At 33.4% G+C, this 17851-nt stretch overlaps 4 protein-coding genes across 7 annotated transcripts in view; 2 read left to right on the top strand and 2 right to left on the bottom strand.

Moving 5' to 3' along the window:
- Positions 1 to 327: 327 nt before the first annotated feature.
- LOC132697339 (vacuolar protein sorting-associated protein VTA1 homolog) lies at positions 328 to 1736 on the bottom strand. The gene is made up of 3 exons (XM_060662760.1): positions 1488 to 1736; positions 1210 to 1438; positions 328 to 1136 (listed from the first exon to the last, which is right to left on the bottom strand). The coding sequence occupies exons 1-3, from the start codon at positions 1585 to 1587 to the stop codon at positions 476 to 478; spliced, it is 990 nt and encodes a 329-aa protein (XP_060518743.1). The 5' UTR covers positions 1588 to 1736; the 3' UTR covers positions 328 to 475.
- Positions 1737 to 1900: 164 nt separating this feature from the next.
- LOC132697338 (all trans-polyprenyl-diphosphate synthase PDSS2-like) lies at positions 1901 to 3770 on the top strand. The gene is made up of 3 exons (XM_060662759.1): positions 1901 to 2278; positions 2339 to 2451; positions 2503 to 3770. Exons 1-3 carry the CDS (start codon positions 2019 to 2021, stop codon positions 3327 to 3329), a joined length of 1200 nt encoding a protein of 399 aa, XP_060518742.1. The 5' UTR covers positions 1901 to 2018; the 3' UTR covers positions 3330 to 3770.
- A 28-nt stretch (positions 3771 to 3798) lies between these two features.
- LOC132697336 (all trans-polyprenyl-diphosphate synthase PDSS2-like) lies at positions 3799 to 6298 on the bottom strand. Its single transcript, XM_060662758.1, has 4 exons — positions 5747 to 6298; positions 5398 to 5691; positions 5097 to 5344; positions 3799 to 4236 (listed from the first exon to the last, which is right to left on the bottom strand). The coding sequence occupies exons 1-4, from the start codon at positions 6034 to 6036 to the stop codon at positions 3818 to 3820; spliced, it is 1251 nt and encodes a 416-aa protein (XP_060518741.1). The 5' UTR covers positions 6037 to 6298; the 3' UTR covers positions 3799 to 3817.
- Positions 6299 to 7349: 1051 nt separating this feature from the next.
- LOC132697335 (uncharacterized) overlaps positions 7350 to 17851 on the top strand; it is a 31823-nt gene continuing 21321 nt past the window's right edge. Inside the window, exons 1-2 of one of the 4 annotated variants that reach the window (XM_060662757.1) lie at positions 7350 to 7881; positions 15918 to 16169. In XM_060662757.1, the coding sequence (XP_060518740.1) occupies positions 15925 to 16169 (245 nt within the window). In that variant the 5' untranslated portion in view covers positions 7350 to 7881; positions 15918 to 15924. Of the gene's footprint in view, positions 7882 to 8144; positions 8235 to 11769; positions 11890 to 15917; positions 16170 to 17851 lie in introns of those variants that run through there. The other 3 variants (XM_060662753.1, XM_060662754.1, XM_060662755.1) reach the window with 3 other exon arrangements.

The following is a 17851-nucleotide window of genomic DNA, read 5'->3' as shown; positions in this document are numbered from 1 at the left end:
TGTGTTGTGCTCAATTTTCCCCAATATGGTTATTATTCTATGATATAGTCTTACTTTATGAAGACGCAGACGATCAACATCTTTGTAAGATGCGTGTCGTTTTCGGAAGTAAACTCTATTCTTACAAATTTAAAAATATTGAAACTGCAAAGAGTCATTTTTTTTAATGGATATAATCCATCGTATTTTTCAATTCGTGAGACGTAACATTGTATTTAACTCACTTCAACTCAACTGGTCATCTTAGATAATTGACATCATCCCAACAAACTCCAATGTTATTATTACATATTATTTCAAAAAATCCCTTTAGTCTAAGAAAACCCATAAAATATACAAATCAAATTTTTATTAAATAGCAAGGTTAAGAACAAAAATATGTATTTACAAAAGCAAAGCAATTATTCTAATTAACAATATGTGTTATAAAATAAAAATTTATGCTCTAAATAATAACATAATATCAAAAAACTTTTTACTCTCTTCCAAACTGCAACAGATTCAGTGCTTTTTGTAAATTATCTATAGCAGTTTTAACATCATCATAGTTCAATGCAGAAGTGGCATATTTGCTATACTTCTGCGCCTTCTGAATCTGTTCAGGAGTAACTGGAATCTGATTACCATTATTCGAAGGTAGAGTATGGGTTGTTGATTGTGGCAGGGGTTGTGGGGTAGAAGGTGCCGCAGGACTTACAAAACCAGGAGCTTCAGGGACATAAGGACTTATAGGTGAACTTTTTGGAAACGCAAAGCCATTATTAGGCTCATCACTAGGCATGGTAGGCATATCACGTGGAGGGGAGGAAATATCTTTGTCATCCCACTCATCTGGGTTAATACCATTATCACCATCCAATTGCCTCTGCTGTTCAAGCTCCTCTTCTAAACGTTTTTTTTCTGCCAGTAAACGTTGCTGCTCTTCTTCCGGCAATTCGCTAATATGAACCAATTTATTTTTTGGATCTGTATTTGGAGGTCCCGGTATAGGAGCCTCTCCACACTTTAGGCAATTGTGAATGTAGGCCGCCTTCCATTTGGCATACTTCCTTTTCTCTGATAAATCATCTGACGGACCAAATTGCTGAAGCACATCAAACAAAATACCAGCAGTGTAGAAAGACTTTACAGTGTTTCTGAAACATATCCAAAGTGAAGTGTGTGAAAAAAATGAAATATTAGAAAGACAATGAAACTTGTTACTATTACTTGTTGTAGATCTCCGCTCTATCTTGCTGGTCGGCATAATTAAACAAATTTAGAGTATAGTCTTCTATAATAGCTTGTGCAGCAGTTTCACTACGAATACCATCATTATCCTTGTTGGCTACTTTTACTTGTTCAAGCCAATTTAAAATTTCATTGATTAATGCAGTAGTTTGAGGGCTTCTCTTTCCGGGCGTCATCTCCAATGCCATGCGACATGCGGCCATGCGAGCTAAACAAGGGTAAATTAAATAGACGAAATCATTACAAATTTACATTACCCCAATAGGCTACTACAATGTTTCTACTTTCATGCTCCTCTGCTAATTTCATTAGGTGCGCTACTGGCTTAATTTCGGTAGGAATTGCAGAAAACACCATTTTTGAAGTTTAAGAAAGGCAATTTCAAGCAAATATAAATACCGCTCAATTTCTGGAAATAATGTCGAAAAACAAAACTTTTTCAGGATGATTTTGGATTGTCAAAATTATATAGCACAGACTATAGAATACGGACTAAACGACCGAAAAGAAAGTTTAAAAAAACAATTCTTCAAATTGAATTCATAATTAGATTATTGACACTTATAATTAAAATTTCTGCAGGTGAATCAACAATGTAGACACCAAAGAAAAATTATATTCATTATATAACGTCATCCATAGTTATCTTACTTCTTTCTATCTAATCAAAACTAACCTCGCATGTCTCTGATCTTAACTCATACAAAGGTGGTATTTGTTGTTTCTGATTAGCAACCAACATGGTAGTTCAAATCTGATTTAAGAATTACTAGTTTTAATTTATAATAATGTTGAACGGGTTTCTACGATTGACAAATCTTAGTTGTAGCAGCAAACATATTTGCAAAAATGCGATTTACCGAAATTTGGTGACTCAAGCAAAAGCATTAACAATCCGAAACAAAATTGTAAATGAAGCTGAAAAAATCGTCGGATATCCCACTTCATTTTTGAGTCTTAGGTGGCTCTTGAATGATGAAATTGCTAACATTATCTCACATATCAAAAGATTGATTGGAACAAACCACCCATTGTTAGCAAGTGCTCGGTATAATCTTCAACTAAGTCAGATGGAAGTTTGAGATTTTTGAAGTAATCATTTTTACAGAGGTTTATTATTAGGCAATGAGATACCAACATGGGGATTAATAGTTTTATTAATTTCAAAAGCGGGAGGATTGCCCAAAGATGTGTCTGAAATTGATAAAGATATAATGGCGGGTAGGTCCTTTTTATAGCATTGTGATGTTATTATCATGTATTGTTTATCAGGCATTCTTCATAGTCAACGAGTTTTGGCTGAAGTGACAGAAATGATACATACTAGCAATATTTTACATAACAGCATTTTAAACATCAGTCAAAATAACCCTCAATATTCAGATCTAAATTTTGGGAACACATTAAGTTTATTGTCTGGAGATTTTTTATTGAGCTCCAGCTTTAAAGAATTGGCCGGGTTGAAAAATCAAGAGGTGAATGAATTAGTTTCAGCCTGTCTAAGAGATCTGACGGAGGCAGCATTTATTGAGCCAAGGGATGAGCAAAACAGGGCTTTACCGGCAAAACCTCTAAAAATGCAAACCGACATTGTTATTCCTAATGAATTTGGCACCAAACCTTTAAAGATTAAGGATGTATTGGGAAATGCCAAAGCTGAATGGACTCTAAGACACTTTTTAGGCACTGCTAGCTTGTTAGCCAAATGCTGTCAAGGAGCTTTAAAACTGGCGGGTCATTCTGATAACTTTCAAAAATTAGGCTACATCTTTGGAAAGAATATGGCATTGGCTTGGAAAGCCAATGAGGATTTAGAAGCATTTCAACTTAACAAAGATGGAATCTTTGATTTGGTGGCAGCGCCAGTCCTATTTCACCTTCAACATGACCCAGCCTTTTATGATGAGATCTTGAAAGGCTCCCAAAATATTGAGGATTGCGATTACAAAAAAATGAGAGAGATGATTCATTGTGGACCTGCTTTAAAACTAACGCAAGACTTAAAACAAGAACTTGTTGAAAATTCCATAGAGGTTTTGCAGCAGTTTAGTGATAGTGATGCCAGAAGTGCCCTTATTAATATTGTCAAGGTGTGGTAATATTTTAATGATATCATGGTTGATATGGTAAAAAATAATTTTTCATTCAATTCTAGTCATTTGAAAGTGATGGTACACTCATAGTTAGTATAGTATTGTGATGAAAATGATAACGGATTCAAGACTCTTGAGATGTAAAACCACCCAGTAAAAAGTTAAAAAATGTCCCTTTTTTTGAAATCTAATCTAAATCTTAGATTATCACAAAAGGGAATTATTAATTTGCATGGTTCAAATAAGACAAGTTTTTTTACTATAAATGTAACAAACCATTTAATCGACCATCACCAAAAATAACTACAATAAAAAAATACATAAAATACATAGAACATAAGATTTTTGTATATTGGATATCACAGAATGGTTTCAGAAGTTTTTTTACATACAAATATTAGTAAGAATGAATAATAAACATTCACAAGAGGGAATGCACGTCTTTTCTTTTCATTCATAGATAAAGATTAGGAAATGTGTCTGATAAATACTCGTTAAGATTCTTCCATTGCTTCAATAATGTTCGCTAACGCCGTGCGAGCATCTGAAGCTGGTAACTCTTTTAACATGGTCAGTGCAGCTTGTGAGTGCTCTTTTTGCAATTTTTTTGTTAATGCCAAACCGGGTCCTTGCAAAACCTCTCTCCTTAGCAGTTCGTAGTCAACATCTTCGACATTGCCCTGTCCTTTTTCAATATATTCATAAAGGGAAGGTTTATGTTGCAGAGTAAAAATTAAGGGGGCGCAAACCAAACTGAAATGTCCGCTCGAACCAGGAGTGAAGGGCTCCCGATCCAGACAAGCCTGCCACGCAAGAGCTAAATGTTTACCAAATAGATACCCCTTCTCTTGTAACTCTTTGGTATGTCCGGCTAGTTTCAGTGTACCTTGACATGATTTTCCTAAAAGGCTGCCTAAAACACAATACTAAATAATACCTCAGAAACCTTCAACTTGGGGAGTGCTCCATCGCTAGAAGTACAGGTGTTCTATGCAAGATTGTTATGAGCCCACCTCTTAATTATTAAATAATTTGATGTTTGCATATTTCTAATCCTCCGTGGATTTTATATTGATATAAATAATGTAAATATTATTTTCTAAATATACTGGAAAATTGTTATGGTTGGTGTATTGGCATTTTGTGACTGGTACTTCTAGTATGCTACAGTCTGGAGGTTTGGAAGTTTTTGAATAGAACAGGTTTCATTATCTTTTATTATTTGCAGACTAGCGATCTTCTTCAGATGCCTATAAATTTGACACATTAAACTGTATTTTGTGCCATGTTCTTAATAGCAATCTTCACACCCTTAACTCGCTTTTTCAAAAGATTTAACGAAATTTTGAGAGAAAACTGGCATAAAAATCCGACAAACTGAAACCTGTCGAATCGACGAACTGTCAGCGGGCATATTGGTTGTTGAACTTCTCTACCGGTTATTGGTTGGAAACGAGATTTCAAATAACATGTCAATATTTTTCTCATTGCGCTCTTCAAAAAATAATGTATTATTAGCATGGTGCTCACACATGAAATATTATTTATTAAAAATTTCACGATTTCAATTTTAAATTAGTTTGTCTTATCATAAAATACAGAGTTAAAAATCGATTGAGGCTCCACCTATATGTCAAACTTGAGCGCCACCTATACGTCAAACTTGAACTATAACCACATGGTTCTCTTTATAACCTTCCCTATTTTCAAAGAAGAGTTTTAATAAAAGTATGAAGATGCTTGTGTAGTTTCTCGGACTTGCTTATAACTCACCGGCGGTCAAAACATGTCTCAGAGTCCATTCCGCTTGAGCATTGCCCAAAGCTTCACTAACGACCAGAGGTTCCAAATTATTTTCGGTAAACTGCGTATATTTGGAAGAACTCTCCTTGGGTCTGGCCGGCAGTGGATTGTTCTGTTTATCGCGTGGTCCCACAAATTCCGCTTCCGCTAGATCTCTCACCGCCGAACTCATTAACTCCACCAAATCTTGATTCCTCAAATTTGCCAGTTCTATACAACTAAAACAGAAAGCCACTCACGGTACAGCAATTAATTGCGCTTTATTTTTTACCTGTTGCTTAACAAATAATCTCCACTCAGCAATGCAATTTTGTTACCGAACATCATATCCCCGGAAGGATCCGCTGTGGTTGGTGGTTGCAAATTGACCAATCCTTTATGCACCAGATGACTTGTCCTAATCATTTCTGTGACTTCTGCGAGAGCTCTCTGGCTATGCAACACTCCAGCAGCTTTGTCTTGTTCCATATCAGGGATGTCTGCTGCGTGACCCGCTGCTTTTGAAACTAAAAGCACTATCAAGCCCCAGGCTTGCATGTTGTTTTTTCCATTGTATAACAGCCCCCTAGTAATGAACAAGAATAAGTAGGTAACTACATAGCATGTATAAAGGCACTTACTTCGCCGTTTTCAGTAACGGGTGATTAGAGCCGACTAATTTCCGTAAGTGTAGGGCAACATTAGCAATTTCGTCGCTCAATAACCAGCGTAGACTTAAAAAAGAAGTCGGGTACCCGACAATTTTCTCAGCTTCGCTTACGGCACGGTTCCAGTCCGTTTTCTTTTCTTGCGCTAGTTTCGCGTAACGGGTACCGGACGTTCCGAAATGTTTACGACCAGGGCATCCCGTAACTATTGCAGGGACATTTATTTTATACACTCTCAACGCAAACAGCTTTGATAACGACATAATCCGTATGTATACGCCGAATGCTCTTTAACTAGCTACGTACTGAAAACGATTCGATAAGAATAAACGGAAAGCTGTTGTACCGATGAGAGAAAGTTGATGACCCCAATATTTGGTGATGACATGAATTATTTATTTTTCAATCGCAAAAATAAATTAAAAATTCTTTTTATATTGCCATCATATTCAAATATATTTACTACATGACACACCGTCAAATAAAAATCCCTTTTCATTCTCATACTTCTACTCAACGATAGAGGATATTAGTTTGTTTTTTTGGATTAAATAACAGTAGCTTTCTGTAAATGTTTTATTTATATCAACTTTAAAGGTTAGGTTTATACATATATTTTAAATTTAGATTTTTTTAAATAGTGTAATTGTTAATAATTTTGTTTCAAAAGAGTGGATGATGTTCAAAAGGTAGTGTAAAATTAAAACACCCATCGAAAATACAACATTCTTGTTTCACCATCTTGTTCCGGCCTTTCGATCTTCTAGCCAATCAGAATCGACCGTTCCGTTTGACAGTTTAGCCAATCAAAGCCAGTGACACATACAGCGCGCAATTTGAATTTTAAAATATGAGTAAAGTGTACAAAAATGATTAAAATAGGTAGTTTATTGCGGCTAAAGAAAACTCCATCCTCTATAGAACTTTCTATAACCACTATGCGAGAAAAATTCGGCTTTTTGAAAATTTTTTGTTAACAAACATTAACATGGATTAGTTTTAAGTCGATAGATTGACAACCATTCGCAACCAGCAATGTGCCCAGATATATAGATATATATAGAAATTATAGTGGGCTTATTGATACTTCCGTAGAGATGGTAATCTGTACTTTGCACCATTTTCTTTCCAAACAGCGATTTCCATACACTTAACTCGTTTTCCCAGAACATTTAACAAGCTCTAGGCATATAAAACTGATTTACGATGTGTCAGCGGCCATGTTAACTCTCGAAATTTTGCGCATGCTCATATTGAATAAACCTTCTCAAATTTTTTTTTATAGTTGCTTCACAAGGTCCTGTATTATCAGCATAGGCAGCTATGTGACGCTGTGCATATCCTTCATTATTGAGAACTTAAGGAGATTTACGGTTGGTTGTTCAACGTTTCGGGTGTTTTTTTTGGATGCATGAATAATAAAGTCGACTTAAACCCTCATCATAGTTGTTTTACAATATATAGCAAAGTGTTCATAAATTGCGCTATAATTACAAACTTTTGGACTAGATGATAAAGGAAAACTTGAAATATGTGAAAATTTGTGTTGAAAAAATATCTCATAAAAAAAGCTCCGTTCATTTACTTCGTTTCTGCTAATATTCTACCTACTGCCCTTCGAAGCCGAATCCGATAAAAACCCACATGTAGACGCTGTAACGCCGTCCTTCGATAAGGGTATCCTAAAAACATTGGCACGCTATTCATTGCGCGATGGTTTCACGGCGGCTCGTCACTTTTCAACGTTTCATGTGAAAAATTTTCCAGTCTCGAGAAGCGTCGGTCGTGAAGAATGTTTTAGCTGACTGCGGCGTTGTGTGCCTCGCACTGTCGAAAATTTCAGACGGCTGGATTCGTTCGAAGTGTGTGGTTGGATTTTCGATTTCATTCTTAGTCGATTAATTGTTCGTAGACGGGCTGCATTAATCCGCTCTATATTGCGTTTGAACCTTAATCGAGCATACTTTGCGCTTGAAAATTGTCAGTTTTAAACTGCCGTGACTTTTCTGACCCGAGTTTCGCTTGAGTTTGAATCGGGTGCCGGTAAACGATCGCCAAGTTTTTAGCAGCGATTTTTTACGGAGAGAATCTTCCATCCGATTTTTTGGGTAAGGCCAGTTTTTCGATTGATTAACATTCTAAGGATCTAGGACTAGGCGGATAAATCTATTTTTAAGCGATGCATATTGTAAATCGAGAATAGTTGGGTTAACTCGGAATGTTGACGGATCCACGAAAATAGCCGCTAACTATTTTTAATGTCTACCAGTCTTTGTATATTCTCGAATTTGATTACCCATTTAGATAATTCCTGCGAGGGCCTAACGCAATTTGCCGTAGTAAGTCGTAAAAATAACGTTGTTATGTTGTTTAAATGCGCAACTGCCGAAAAATCAATATTTATCCGGTTCCTAAAAGTGTAAAGTGCGAATGCGACGATTTATGTACTTATAGATATGCTGTAAGTAAGTGATATATATGCAATTAAGTAAATCATAATGGTATAGAATTTCCAGTTTATTTTATCATATCATTTTATATATACGCTTGCACCTACGCATATTTAATTAAACCGCGTTTGTGGTAAGTGGATAACCTAATATATCGGATATTCATACCTAAGTATGTAAAATTATACCTACATATGCTACTTATTTTACAGATTTAAATTGATATTCTAAGATGTTTTAATCGTTTTGAATTCGATCTCAAGACGTTTTAAAATTTCGACATTTGACATTAGCAGTGCCTGTCAAATCACGTTTTGTTTTATTTCGAGGTTGTTTGCTTCTTAAGTGATAAGGAAATAATACGCTTACATTACATTACATAATAAATAACCAAAAAAAAATAAACCAAGAAGTTCTGATACTGATTGTCGGCAGTTCCTGACTTTAGAAGATATGTTAAATCTTGATACGCCCTTAATTTTTTACGAATTTCGTTAGAAATCGAAGATCTGGATGATTTCTCGCCTGTAGTTCGTTTTCTAGTTTTTATTTTTTCTAACAGGAATGTGGTCCTTAAAAGACGTCGCGAGGAATCGATTTTTTTGAAGGACTGTTTAAATATGTGTTTCATTTAATTTAATACAATTTTAATGTAATATCTGGAGTTATATAGTCACACAAAATAACCAATGAATTCAATATCCTAACACATCTTTTAAACAAAAAAATAGTCGCATCTCAAGAGGCACACACCTTAACAAAAATATCGAGAAACAAAACGCAATATTAAATTTTAAGCAAAAACCGACGCAGGAGGAATCCAGAAGTTTTGTAAAAAGCATTACAGTAGCCCGTGGAAGTTTCTTTGAAAAATTGGAGAATATCATTTTAAACAAAAATTACGTTTCGGATATTTGAAAAAAAGCAATACTTAAAAGTGTTATTCAGAAACTTACAAAAAGGACCAGCTTTTCGGGCCACTAACTAACCAAAACATATTTCAACTAAGGTTGGGTTAATTTGTGTTTCCTATTCTTCCCCCTACTGTAATAGTTACTGGCACAAATTAAGTCCATTAGAATTGCAGGAAAACTAGTACTGAAGTTGTGACAATACTTAGTAAATATAGATCACAATTTCTAAGTTCATATTTTTGAAATTAATCCAAAACTTAAAATTTATGTTTATTTTTTTAAAATATTAATTCTTGAACCTCAAACGAAAGTCGTCACAATTTGCAAATTTTGTTTTCTCGCATTGCACTTTAACAGCTTACTTAGCAAAAATATTGAATAAATGATGAAACTTAAAACCTGTCTGGAGCTATAATTTTAAAATCGCAATGTGATATAAATCAGGCTCGATAAGGCTTGTCTGGTAAGTGAATTTCCCCCGGTTGGCTATTTTCATTAAAAAACCCGCTTTCTTTGAAAAAAAAAAAAAGAGAAAAAAGGCGCACCAAGTTATATTTTTTCACTGAAATACATGTATTTACGAAAATTATATTGCACAATAATTGAATGTAGGTATGAGTAGCAATAATCACTTTCCGATTTTTGAAGTTGATTGTTGGAGCTCGCGATGTTTGCCTCATTCTTTTACGTTTTCTTTTATTGGAATACCTAATCTATTTTCTTTGTAAATTCCGTCTATAAATAACTTTATGCGTGTATCGTGTATGTTAAAATCGACATTTATGAGATCGCGTTTCGCGTGTTTTGGAATTGTTAGAACAAAGTTGTAATCGACAAAACAAAAATCTTAAACATCGATATTTGGAATTAGTAAGCCGCAATTTGATAGTCCCTATTTGGGGATTATACGATGTCAACATATATATTAATGTATGTGTTATATTTTTTTTACTTTGTGGCGCTATAGGCATTGCCAATTCGGTGGGTAGGCAGGTATGAGTTTGAAACCTACAGTTGCTATAATGCTTTGATTTGCCAACATCCTATAATTTTCGTGCCAATAGTTTTTAACTAACGTATTTCCTGGTCCAAAATTACAGTCAAAATATCACGTGTTGGAAAATTTTTGCACATTAGATAATCCATATTTTGCATGTACAAATTATTTTTATAGGTAAGTATTGCTAAGTAGACACAATTTTTGGACTTACGCCAAACCTTTCATGTCACTATAAAAAGACGTGTATTTTTTAATCGGTAAATAATGAAATTGTTCTCCTTCTGACAATTGAAACCGATCTAAGAAAAACAATTCTCGAAATACAAAAAAAGTAAAAATTACATCGCGTTTACATTATCAGCGACATCTGTAGGCAGTATATTTGAACGTTTGCGATTTGGGAAATACCGGGGATTGACTTTTTGTTTGCTACTAAAAAATTGAATGTGTTCTCGTTTCTAAAATTGCTCGTAGATGTTTGTCATAATTTTTTACTCTTTCCATACTAACCTATAAGGTTTCAATACATCGTTCAACGGTGGAATAGACTGTCAATCAAAACTAACCAAAACTAACCCGAGTATTGTGTGCAGCCAATCCCTCACAAAAAGTATCGGTGTAACTGGAGCAATTAAATTTAAAGTTAATATTACGCTGCTTTGTTAAGCATTTTACAGAATTAAAAAAAAAACTTCTTTCCTTATTGTAATACGTGGTTTTGGTTAGTTGGTAAATTATTTTTCTTAGAATCGTTCAAAAACATTTGGTGTGGTGTAAAAAATATGGATGAATATTATCTACTAAAAATATTTAGAGTTAGAAGTTGTACATCAATTCCACAGTATTAGTGGAGCAAGTTTGCTTGATCTAAATTTGTTTTACAAGATTTGTCTAAGACGACTGTATGTTTTTTTTTTCATGCATATTACAACATTCGCAAAAATCGTCTTAATAATATTCTGTGACGTAAAACGCGGTGCTAAAAATAATAATCACTTGCTATTTAATATTTTGTTATAAAAAGGTCCGATAGTTTCGGGATTTTTTCATAACACATTTCGTAAATCACAAGATCATGAGACGCGTGATGAAAAATTTCCGTTTGCACATAATAACCTAGTTCAACCGCATTAAACGGCGACGAACGCAAATGACGTTTCAGACGCATATTAAGTCTCGGTAGGGGGCCTGTTATCAAAGTCAACATTATCGGACGTTTGACGTCTTCGAATTATTAATTATAGTCCAGTGCTTTGACTTTATGTTGGAAGATAAGAATTTGTTACATCTGCACGTTTAGTAATTCAAATTGTCTTTTTTTATTAGAAGATTTTACCTCGTTTATCTTGAAAACTAAATACACAAAAATGAGCAATACGCGGAACAAACAAAATGCCATTACCAATTCCCGACAGCAGTTTGGTTAGATATTCATTTGATATACAATAGCATCAAACTAACTAAGAACTAAAATGCTTTAGAAAAGAAATTTTCTTTGTACCTATGTGCCGATTCACCACCAGTCTAGTTTATCGTGCGTACAATAAAAAATATTGAAAGATTGTAGAAACAAATAATAAAATTTAAAACTGTCATGTTTACTTCTTCTTTTCAGAGTTAGTGACATTCAACCACGCTCCTCTTCTTCTTCGTTTCTGACATTACGCTGGTATAGTCCGTGTCCAATCTTCATCGTGTTCGATGGACCCTCCCCAATAAAACTTTAACGATATTGTTACCTATTGTTATTGGGTAAAGCCTTTAACAATTTATTTTTAGTTGAATGACATATTTCTTGAGTGTTGACCATTTGTAGCAGTGTTGATAATCGTTTTTACTACGCGTTTCGAAAAAGTGATTTTACGAGAATATAATGCCGCGTGGAAATCACTTGTCGCTTTGTGCAAAACAGGTTGTGAAAAATGTGTATGAAACTTTAATCAGTAGAGCAAGAAGCTTTAAAAAAACCTGTCTACTTACAGAAACGCCAGAAAAGGAATAAACGTAGTGGTTTTCAAACTCGCCCTATAGACAATGGTGACAAGGACCTAATAAAAAGGAAAATATCTTATCTTTATATATTTAATGTCATCGTTTTTTTTAGTATAATTTAATATACTCATCTAAATAAAAAAAAATTATATTATTACCACAACCTTTGAGGGCAAAAAGCCAACACGATGAAGATTGAAGCATACTATGCATAATTGATAAAGAATCTCTATCTCTATTATTAACCTACATTAAAAATAAAATGTAAGAATGCCTACAACACTATCCACAAATTTTATTCTTGTTATATATTATGTACTTTTCCTTTTAATTGAACTACACATTTATTTTGAGATAGTATATTTAAGTTTCCCTCTGTCTCTCCCTCTGTGTTTATTCTGTTTTATTTGTCAATAAGAAATATGTTTTTCTTGGGCAATAATTTGAGTAACTAATTACAAAGCCTTATGAAACCTGGGCAAGGATTCCTTTTTTTTCAGAGCCAATTTGTAGACACTTTTCAAGCCAATATCAAAAAATAAGAAAGAAATAAGAAATAATCTTTTTCTTTCACTATACTCTACTAATAATTATTCCATATCCATTAGTTCAGCGTCAGCTTGTTTTTATTTTAAATATTTCTGAGTAGAAATGAATCTCGTAGAGGAATTTTAGAGTTGTATTTAATTATTCATTATTTGCACGTCAAATTTCAATCTCGTCTCGCACCGTTCTATTACATTCCAAAACAGGTACAAAAGGAAGCCTGTGTTTCCTAATCTTTGGATTTAATTTCCCCCTAAATTAAAAATATTTCCGATTCTTGTGTTTAATTGAACTAAATTAAATGCTAAATTTTTAGAACTTGTTTTACATTTAGACTACTAGTTCGGAATGGAAGGTACAAAATTTGCGATACGATTTTGCAGGAAGCAACGTTGCCACACATTGATTTTTTGTCGCCTATTACAACGTTGTTTCTACCACCACCGCTCATTGTATACTGACTAAATTTAAATTTGAACCTTTAGACTACTACTTATGAGACGGGATTACAAAATTAATGATACAATTTTGTTAAAATGTCATATATAAAACTTGTTAATATCTGACTCATTTCAGCGTCGATCCAATTATTTATTTAGATAATTAATTATTATGTTTTCTATTTGGCGACTCGAGACGATATCTTAGAACGTTGATTTCTATCTGTTATTATAAGTGAATTGTTGAAATAATAAAGAAAAAACGTAATTTATTCACCGAAGTCTTTTTCTTTTTAAAATTATTATAACTTACGTGACAATAACGGTAAAATATTTTCAAACAAAGGTTGCAAAAAGAAATTAATGAATCTCAATTTGTTCAACAAATGTTATATTTTATTGACATGCCGATATTGTCTTCTTTCGCTTACGGTACAGCATGAGTATTTCTGACGACATTATTTTAAGTTTTTGAATTAAAACAATACGATTCAATATACTATCCGTGTTATCAACCTGCGAATGAAATATTTCGTAGAGTTTTCATTGTTTTTTGGATATAATAACAATAATAGCATAACCCAATAATCTGACTTCACTTAATAAGGTTGAACAACTGCTTAGTTCTACCGTGGTGATTTTTTTAGCGTTAATTTATTGAGATAATTTTAACTGCTAGTCGAATTGGTAATAACAGCTGGTGGCCATTGATTATAATTTAATTTGAATATGCAGGTGAGAGAGTGACCAGTCGGTAACGATACTGTCACTTCAAAATGATCATTAGAACCGAATTAACATAAACTAGATGGACGTGGGTCATAACTATTGTCGGATATTTTCTTCACAGAGTTTATTTACGTTAAGTTTGGCGCCATATATATTTATTATAAAACGTACTATCTGCCTGATTGTAAATAAATCCCTAATCATTTATTTTTCACATTTCGAGTGGAATCGCTCGATAAAGTCCACGATTCCAGCCAAAATTCCGAGAACATGTTGCGAAAACGTTCGTAGTTAATTTTTGTTGTATTGTGGTTTGGGTTATCATTATAAAAAAGTGCCAGTAATGCAGTTTGAATGGGTATTTCTCTCTTCTGTTATTTACTTTTATTTGTTTGCTTCTAAGGAACTCTGCCAAAGACTTAATTAAAACCATTAAGCAGGGTCATCAGTTCCTCCGTGCATATTTTTCGTCTTTGGATTTTTTTACGAAGATCGAAGTTGCACGAGCTGGCTGTAAGGCAAAAATGTAATCAAAACAATAAATTTTCCGCTAATTTCAAATCGATTAGATTAAATCTATCTCCATCACACCGAATGGTTTATGTTTACCTATGATGTAAAGTTTATCAATAAATACCTGCCTGCATTATATGTGAGGTACTAAACTAAAGAAAATAAAAAACTAAATAAAATACAGACTTCATCTTTTTTAATAAATCTGCATAAGAATTATTGCAGTGCAGCCTTGAACCTCCTACATTAACACTCCTATAAATTAATAGGGTAGGCAAAATAAATGCAAATTATCAAATGTACAATACTTGTCTATAAGATGAAATTGAAATTAACGTTTAAATATGACTTTCTCAATTTCAATCGTTTTTTTATGAATAGAAATAGATAGATAATACCGGCGTCAGTGACCTAATTTTTTTAATCAGCTTTGCGCAATGTTTTTTTTTATTTGTTATTTTACCTTAATCGTTCTGACCTTGACTTAATTGTTTAATTTAATGATATCTGTGTGGTTAATGTTTTGCTCTTTAATTCCTTAAACCCTGTTTATCCAAGTTGGGGCAATCCCTAATAAATTAGGTTCAAGTATATACTATTGTGAAAGTGAACTAAAAATTTGAAATTTAATTTTTTTATACTAACTCAACTAACTAAAACCAGAGTGGTATAATTGTGGAATTATTCATCCTGTTCACTTGTTGAAAAATTTGCAGCCGACTAGGCAGTTCCTAACACGTCAAATTAATATTTTGTGTTTTATAATAGTAATGGCCATATTTTCATTATTTATTTTATAAAATCCTATAAAAATTTTACTCCATAACTACTTGTAACTCTCCATAATTAATTTTAACAAAAAGTTCAAAACAAAAATGTTTTAATCTCATTTTTTTGAAGAAATATGTTTTAAAATATCAGTAATATTGCTTAAAATGCGATATTCTTCTTTTTTTATCTAGGTCAATTCGAAAAACTATAAAAAAATGCTTAAAAAAAAACGATACTGTTCTATGGGCTTTTAAGTAATATTTAACACCTTAGAAAGTTATATAATACTTACCTAGGTATTTTACAGCAATGTAGTTCTAGCAATAAAAGCTAAGGTGATTTTGGAATACCTATTTTTTAAGTTTCCAAAAAGATGTCTATAAAAACATTTGTGTAAGTGGTATGAAACTGAAAGTAAACGGAAACTATTTTGTGCAAATGTCAAACGGTAAAGATCAGAAGTAAACTAAAAATGTCTTTTAAAATTCTACAAACGAAAGAAGTTGGGAAAACAGCACCGCTTTTGACGGTTGTTCTAAGCGCATGGGAGTCTAACAGTATATATAAGTATATGATCATTAGCAAAGGAAAGTTGCAACCTACATCGAAAAATAGAATGTTGTGAAGAGTGCAGGGATTTACGCAGTGTAATACAGATCGGAACACAGTCCTCTGCTGTAAAAATATAACGAAATCTAGGAATTACCATACATATAAAGCTCTAATTTTAAAAAATATATATATTTGGGTTAATTGTAGTTTTTGTATGAACTTTTATGTTCTTTTCAGCGATTAAATGGCCCAACCGTGGCAGGCCCCCGGTGCGCAGGGCCTGTACGACCCGTCTCAAGAGCGTGAGGCATGCGGCGTCGGTTTTGTTGTGGCCATCGATGGGCGTCGCGATCATAAAATCGTCCGCGACGCCCAACGTCTCGCCATTTCCATGAACCATCGTGGCGCGTGCGCCTGCGATAACGATACAGGTGATGGTGCAGGAGTATTGACTGCCATACCACATCAATTTTACGCCGCGAAACTTAAGTGAGTATATACGCCAGCCATATGCTCGAACGTACTAAGTCGCCGGTGCGGCCAATTTAAATTGAAAGCGCCCATGTCACGTAAACCATGATAAAAACGGCCACTCTTGCTTGTCAATGCAATTCCTCGGCGACAAGCGAGTGTTTCTTTTAACTTAAAAAACTGGGAGTTTCTAGCTAAAATTTAAAATAGTTAAATAGTTCCAGTATTACTTGATCATTGTGCCCTCTAGGGCTTCGCCTACTGGGACTGATTTGACTAATTTGTTAGTTTTTGGTTGTTTTTTTTAACTTTGGTCTTGTAACATAGAGATCAGATTCATATTGGCATTACAAGTGAAGCAAATGGTTTTTGTGTGTAGTATGCTCTAAAAAGAAAATGTAATTACATATGAATAAATAAAACCATATTGGTTTAAGCCCGTAAAAAGTCTTAGAACTGAACACTCCAAAGCAAAAAAAAAATGTTTTAAATCCGTAATAGAGGAGTGAGTATTGACCTACTCTCATCCATCCAGCGAATAATTTTTTGGATTTATGATAAGGTTCAATTTAAATGTTCATTAGGAAGAACATATAGATCTTGGGACCAAATGCAACATGTCTTGGAGTTTTCCCATAATGCATTCAGGGTACAACGAGGTCACCCCCATTCCTTGTGACAGTTTAATTATATACCAAGTCAGTATTTTAATTTCAAACCGCATGTTTTCAATCAATTTCTTCAATCTTCTTTCTTTTCACGCATTGTTTTTTTCCAATATTGGTTATTCGTTCAGATAGTGTGGTCAAGGTTTATTTGATTCTAAATTTTATCGATCAGATCGGCCCCTTGTGTGTGAAAATGTTAATCTTAAGTTTGTCATTGGATAGAAGTTATTTTCCCAGGTTTATACCTAGTACCATCAAAGGTTAGAGATGTGTATTAAGATAAGGCACAATATGAAAACTATATCGCCGAGAACTCTTGTCGAGTCGCAAGATTTTTCTGGTATAGAAAGTGAAGAAATTAAGTACTGTATATTTTAAAATACGTGAAATTTATTTAAAAAATATTTGTGTATTGTGCTTGTGTATTTTTTACGCCCATTGTAGTTTGCAAAATGTTGTACATTAAGTTATATATTAAAAGTTAAAAAATGATCATCAAATAACACTTTTTTTTTCAATTTTAATTGACATTAACAAAAAATTGGGGTATGGGATTTGTTGATGTAAGGATTGCGATTTTAAATAATATTCTCAATACTAATTGATATTTTATTTCGCATCTTAATATTGATTGTCCTTTTATTGTTATCCTTAATGGTTGGTGCTTAATAAAATAACACAATAATTTAAGCGAACACAAGAAGGGCTGTCACAATTATTTTCAGTATTACATTGTAGATTCGACGAAAAACTTATTCACTTTAGTGTGTTTCCTTTTATTTTTATTAAAAATTTTCGTCAGATCGTTATTGTTAGACGTGTATTTAAATTTAGTTTGGGCCCCATGACAATCTAGCCGAAATACTGGTCTTAAAAGGAGATCAAGGACAATTTTATTTACCCATTATCACTGTATATACCTATTTCACAAGTCTAATTCAGTATGACCCTGGTAGCAATAGAAAACAACGAAAGTTTGGTTAGTAATCGATAATAGATTTGTTTATATGGCTTTTTGTTTCTTTGCTGCTA

This window comes from Cylas formicarius, unplaced genomic scaffold, assembly GCF_029955315.1.
Source record: "Cylas formicarius isolate icCylForm1 unplaced genomic scaffold, icCylForm1.1 PGA_scaffold_1__22_contigs__length_36826433, whole genome shotgun sequence".
Taxonomy (NCBI): domain Eukaryota; kingdom Metazoa; phylum Arthropoda; class Insecta; order Coleoptera; family Brentidae; genus Cylas; species Cylas formicarius.
The sequence above is the reverse complement of the archived record's forward strand: the minus strand, read 5'-3'. Positions and strand labels throughout refer to the sequence as shown.

Bases quoted from the DNA above. Each gene is read 5' to 3' on its own strand.
- LOC132697339 (XM_060662760.1), bottom strand. From the start codon at position 1,587: ATGGTGTTTTCTGCAATTCCTACCGAAATTAAGCCAGTAGCGCACCTA. The intron at 1,439-1,487 runs GTAATGTAAATT...ACCCTTGTTTAG, and splicing joins CATTGTAGTAGCCTATTGGG to CTCGCATGGCCGCATGTCGC. The intron at 1,137-1,209 runs GTAATAGTAACA...GATATGTTTCAG, and splicing joins AGAGCGGAGATCTACAACAA to AAACACTGTAAAGTCTTTCT.
- LOC132697338 (XM_060662759.1), top strand. From the start codon at position 2,019: ATGTTGAACGGGTTTCTACGATTGACAAATCTTAGTTGTAGCAGCAAA. The intron at 2,279-2,338 runs GTATAATCTTCA...TCATTTTTACAG, and splicing joins CCATTGTTAGCAAGTGCTCG to AGGTTTATTATTAGGCAATG. The intron at 2,452-2,502 runs GTAGGTCCTTTT...ATTGTTTATCAG, and splicing joins TGATAAAGATATAATGGCGG to GCATTCTTCATAGTCAACGA.
- LOC132697336 (XM_060662758.1), bottom strand. From the start codon at position 6,036: ATGTCGTTATCAAAGCTGTTTGCGTTGAGAGTGTATAAAATAAATGTC. The intron at 5,345-5,397 runs GTAAAAAATAAA...TTTCTGTTTTAG, and splicing joins GATTATTTGTTAAGCAACAG to TTGTATAGAACTGGCAAATT. The intron at 4,237-5,096 runs GTGAGTTATAAG...ATTGTGTTTTAG, and splicing joins GAGACATGTTTTGACCGCCG to GCAGCCTTTTAGGAAAATCA.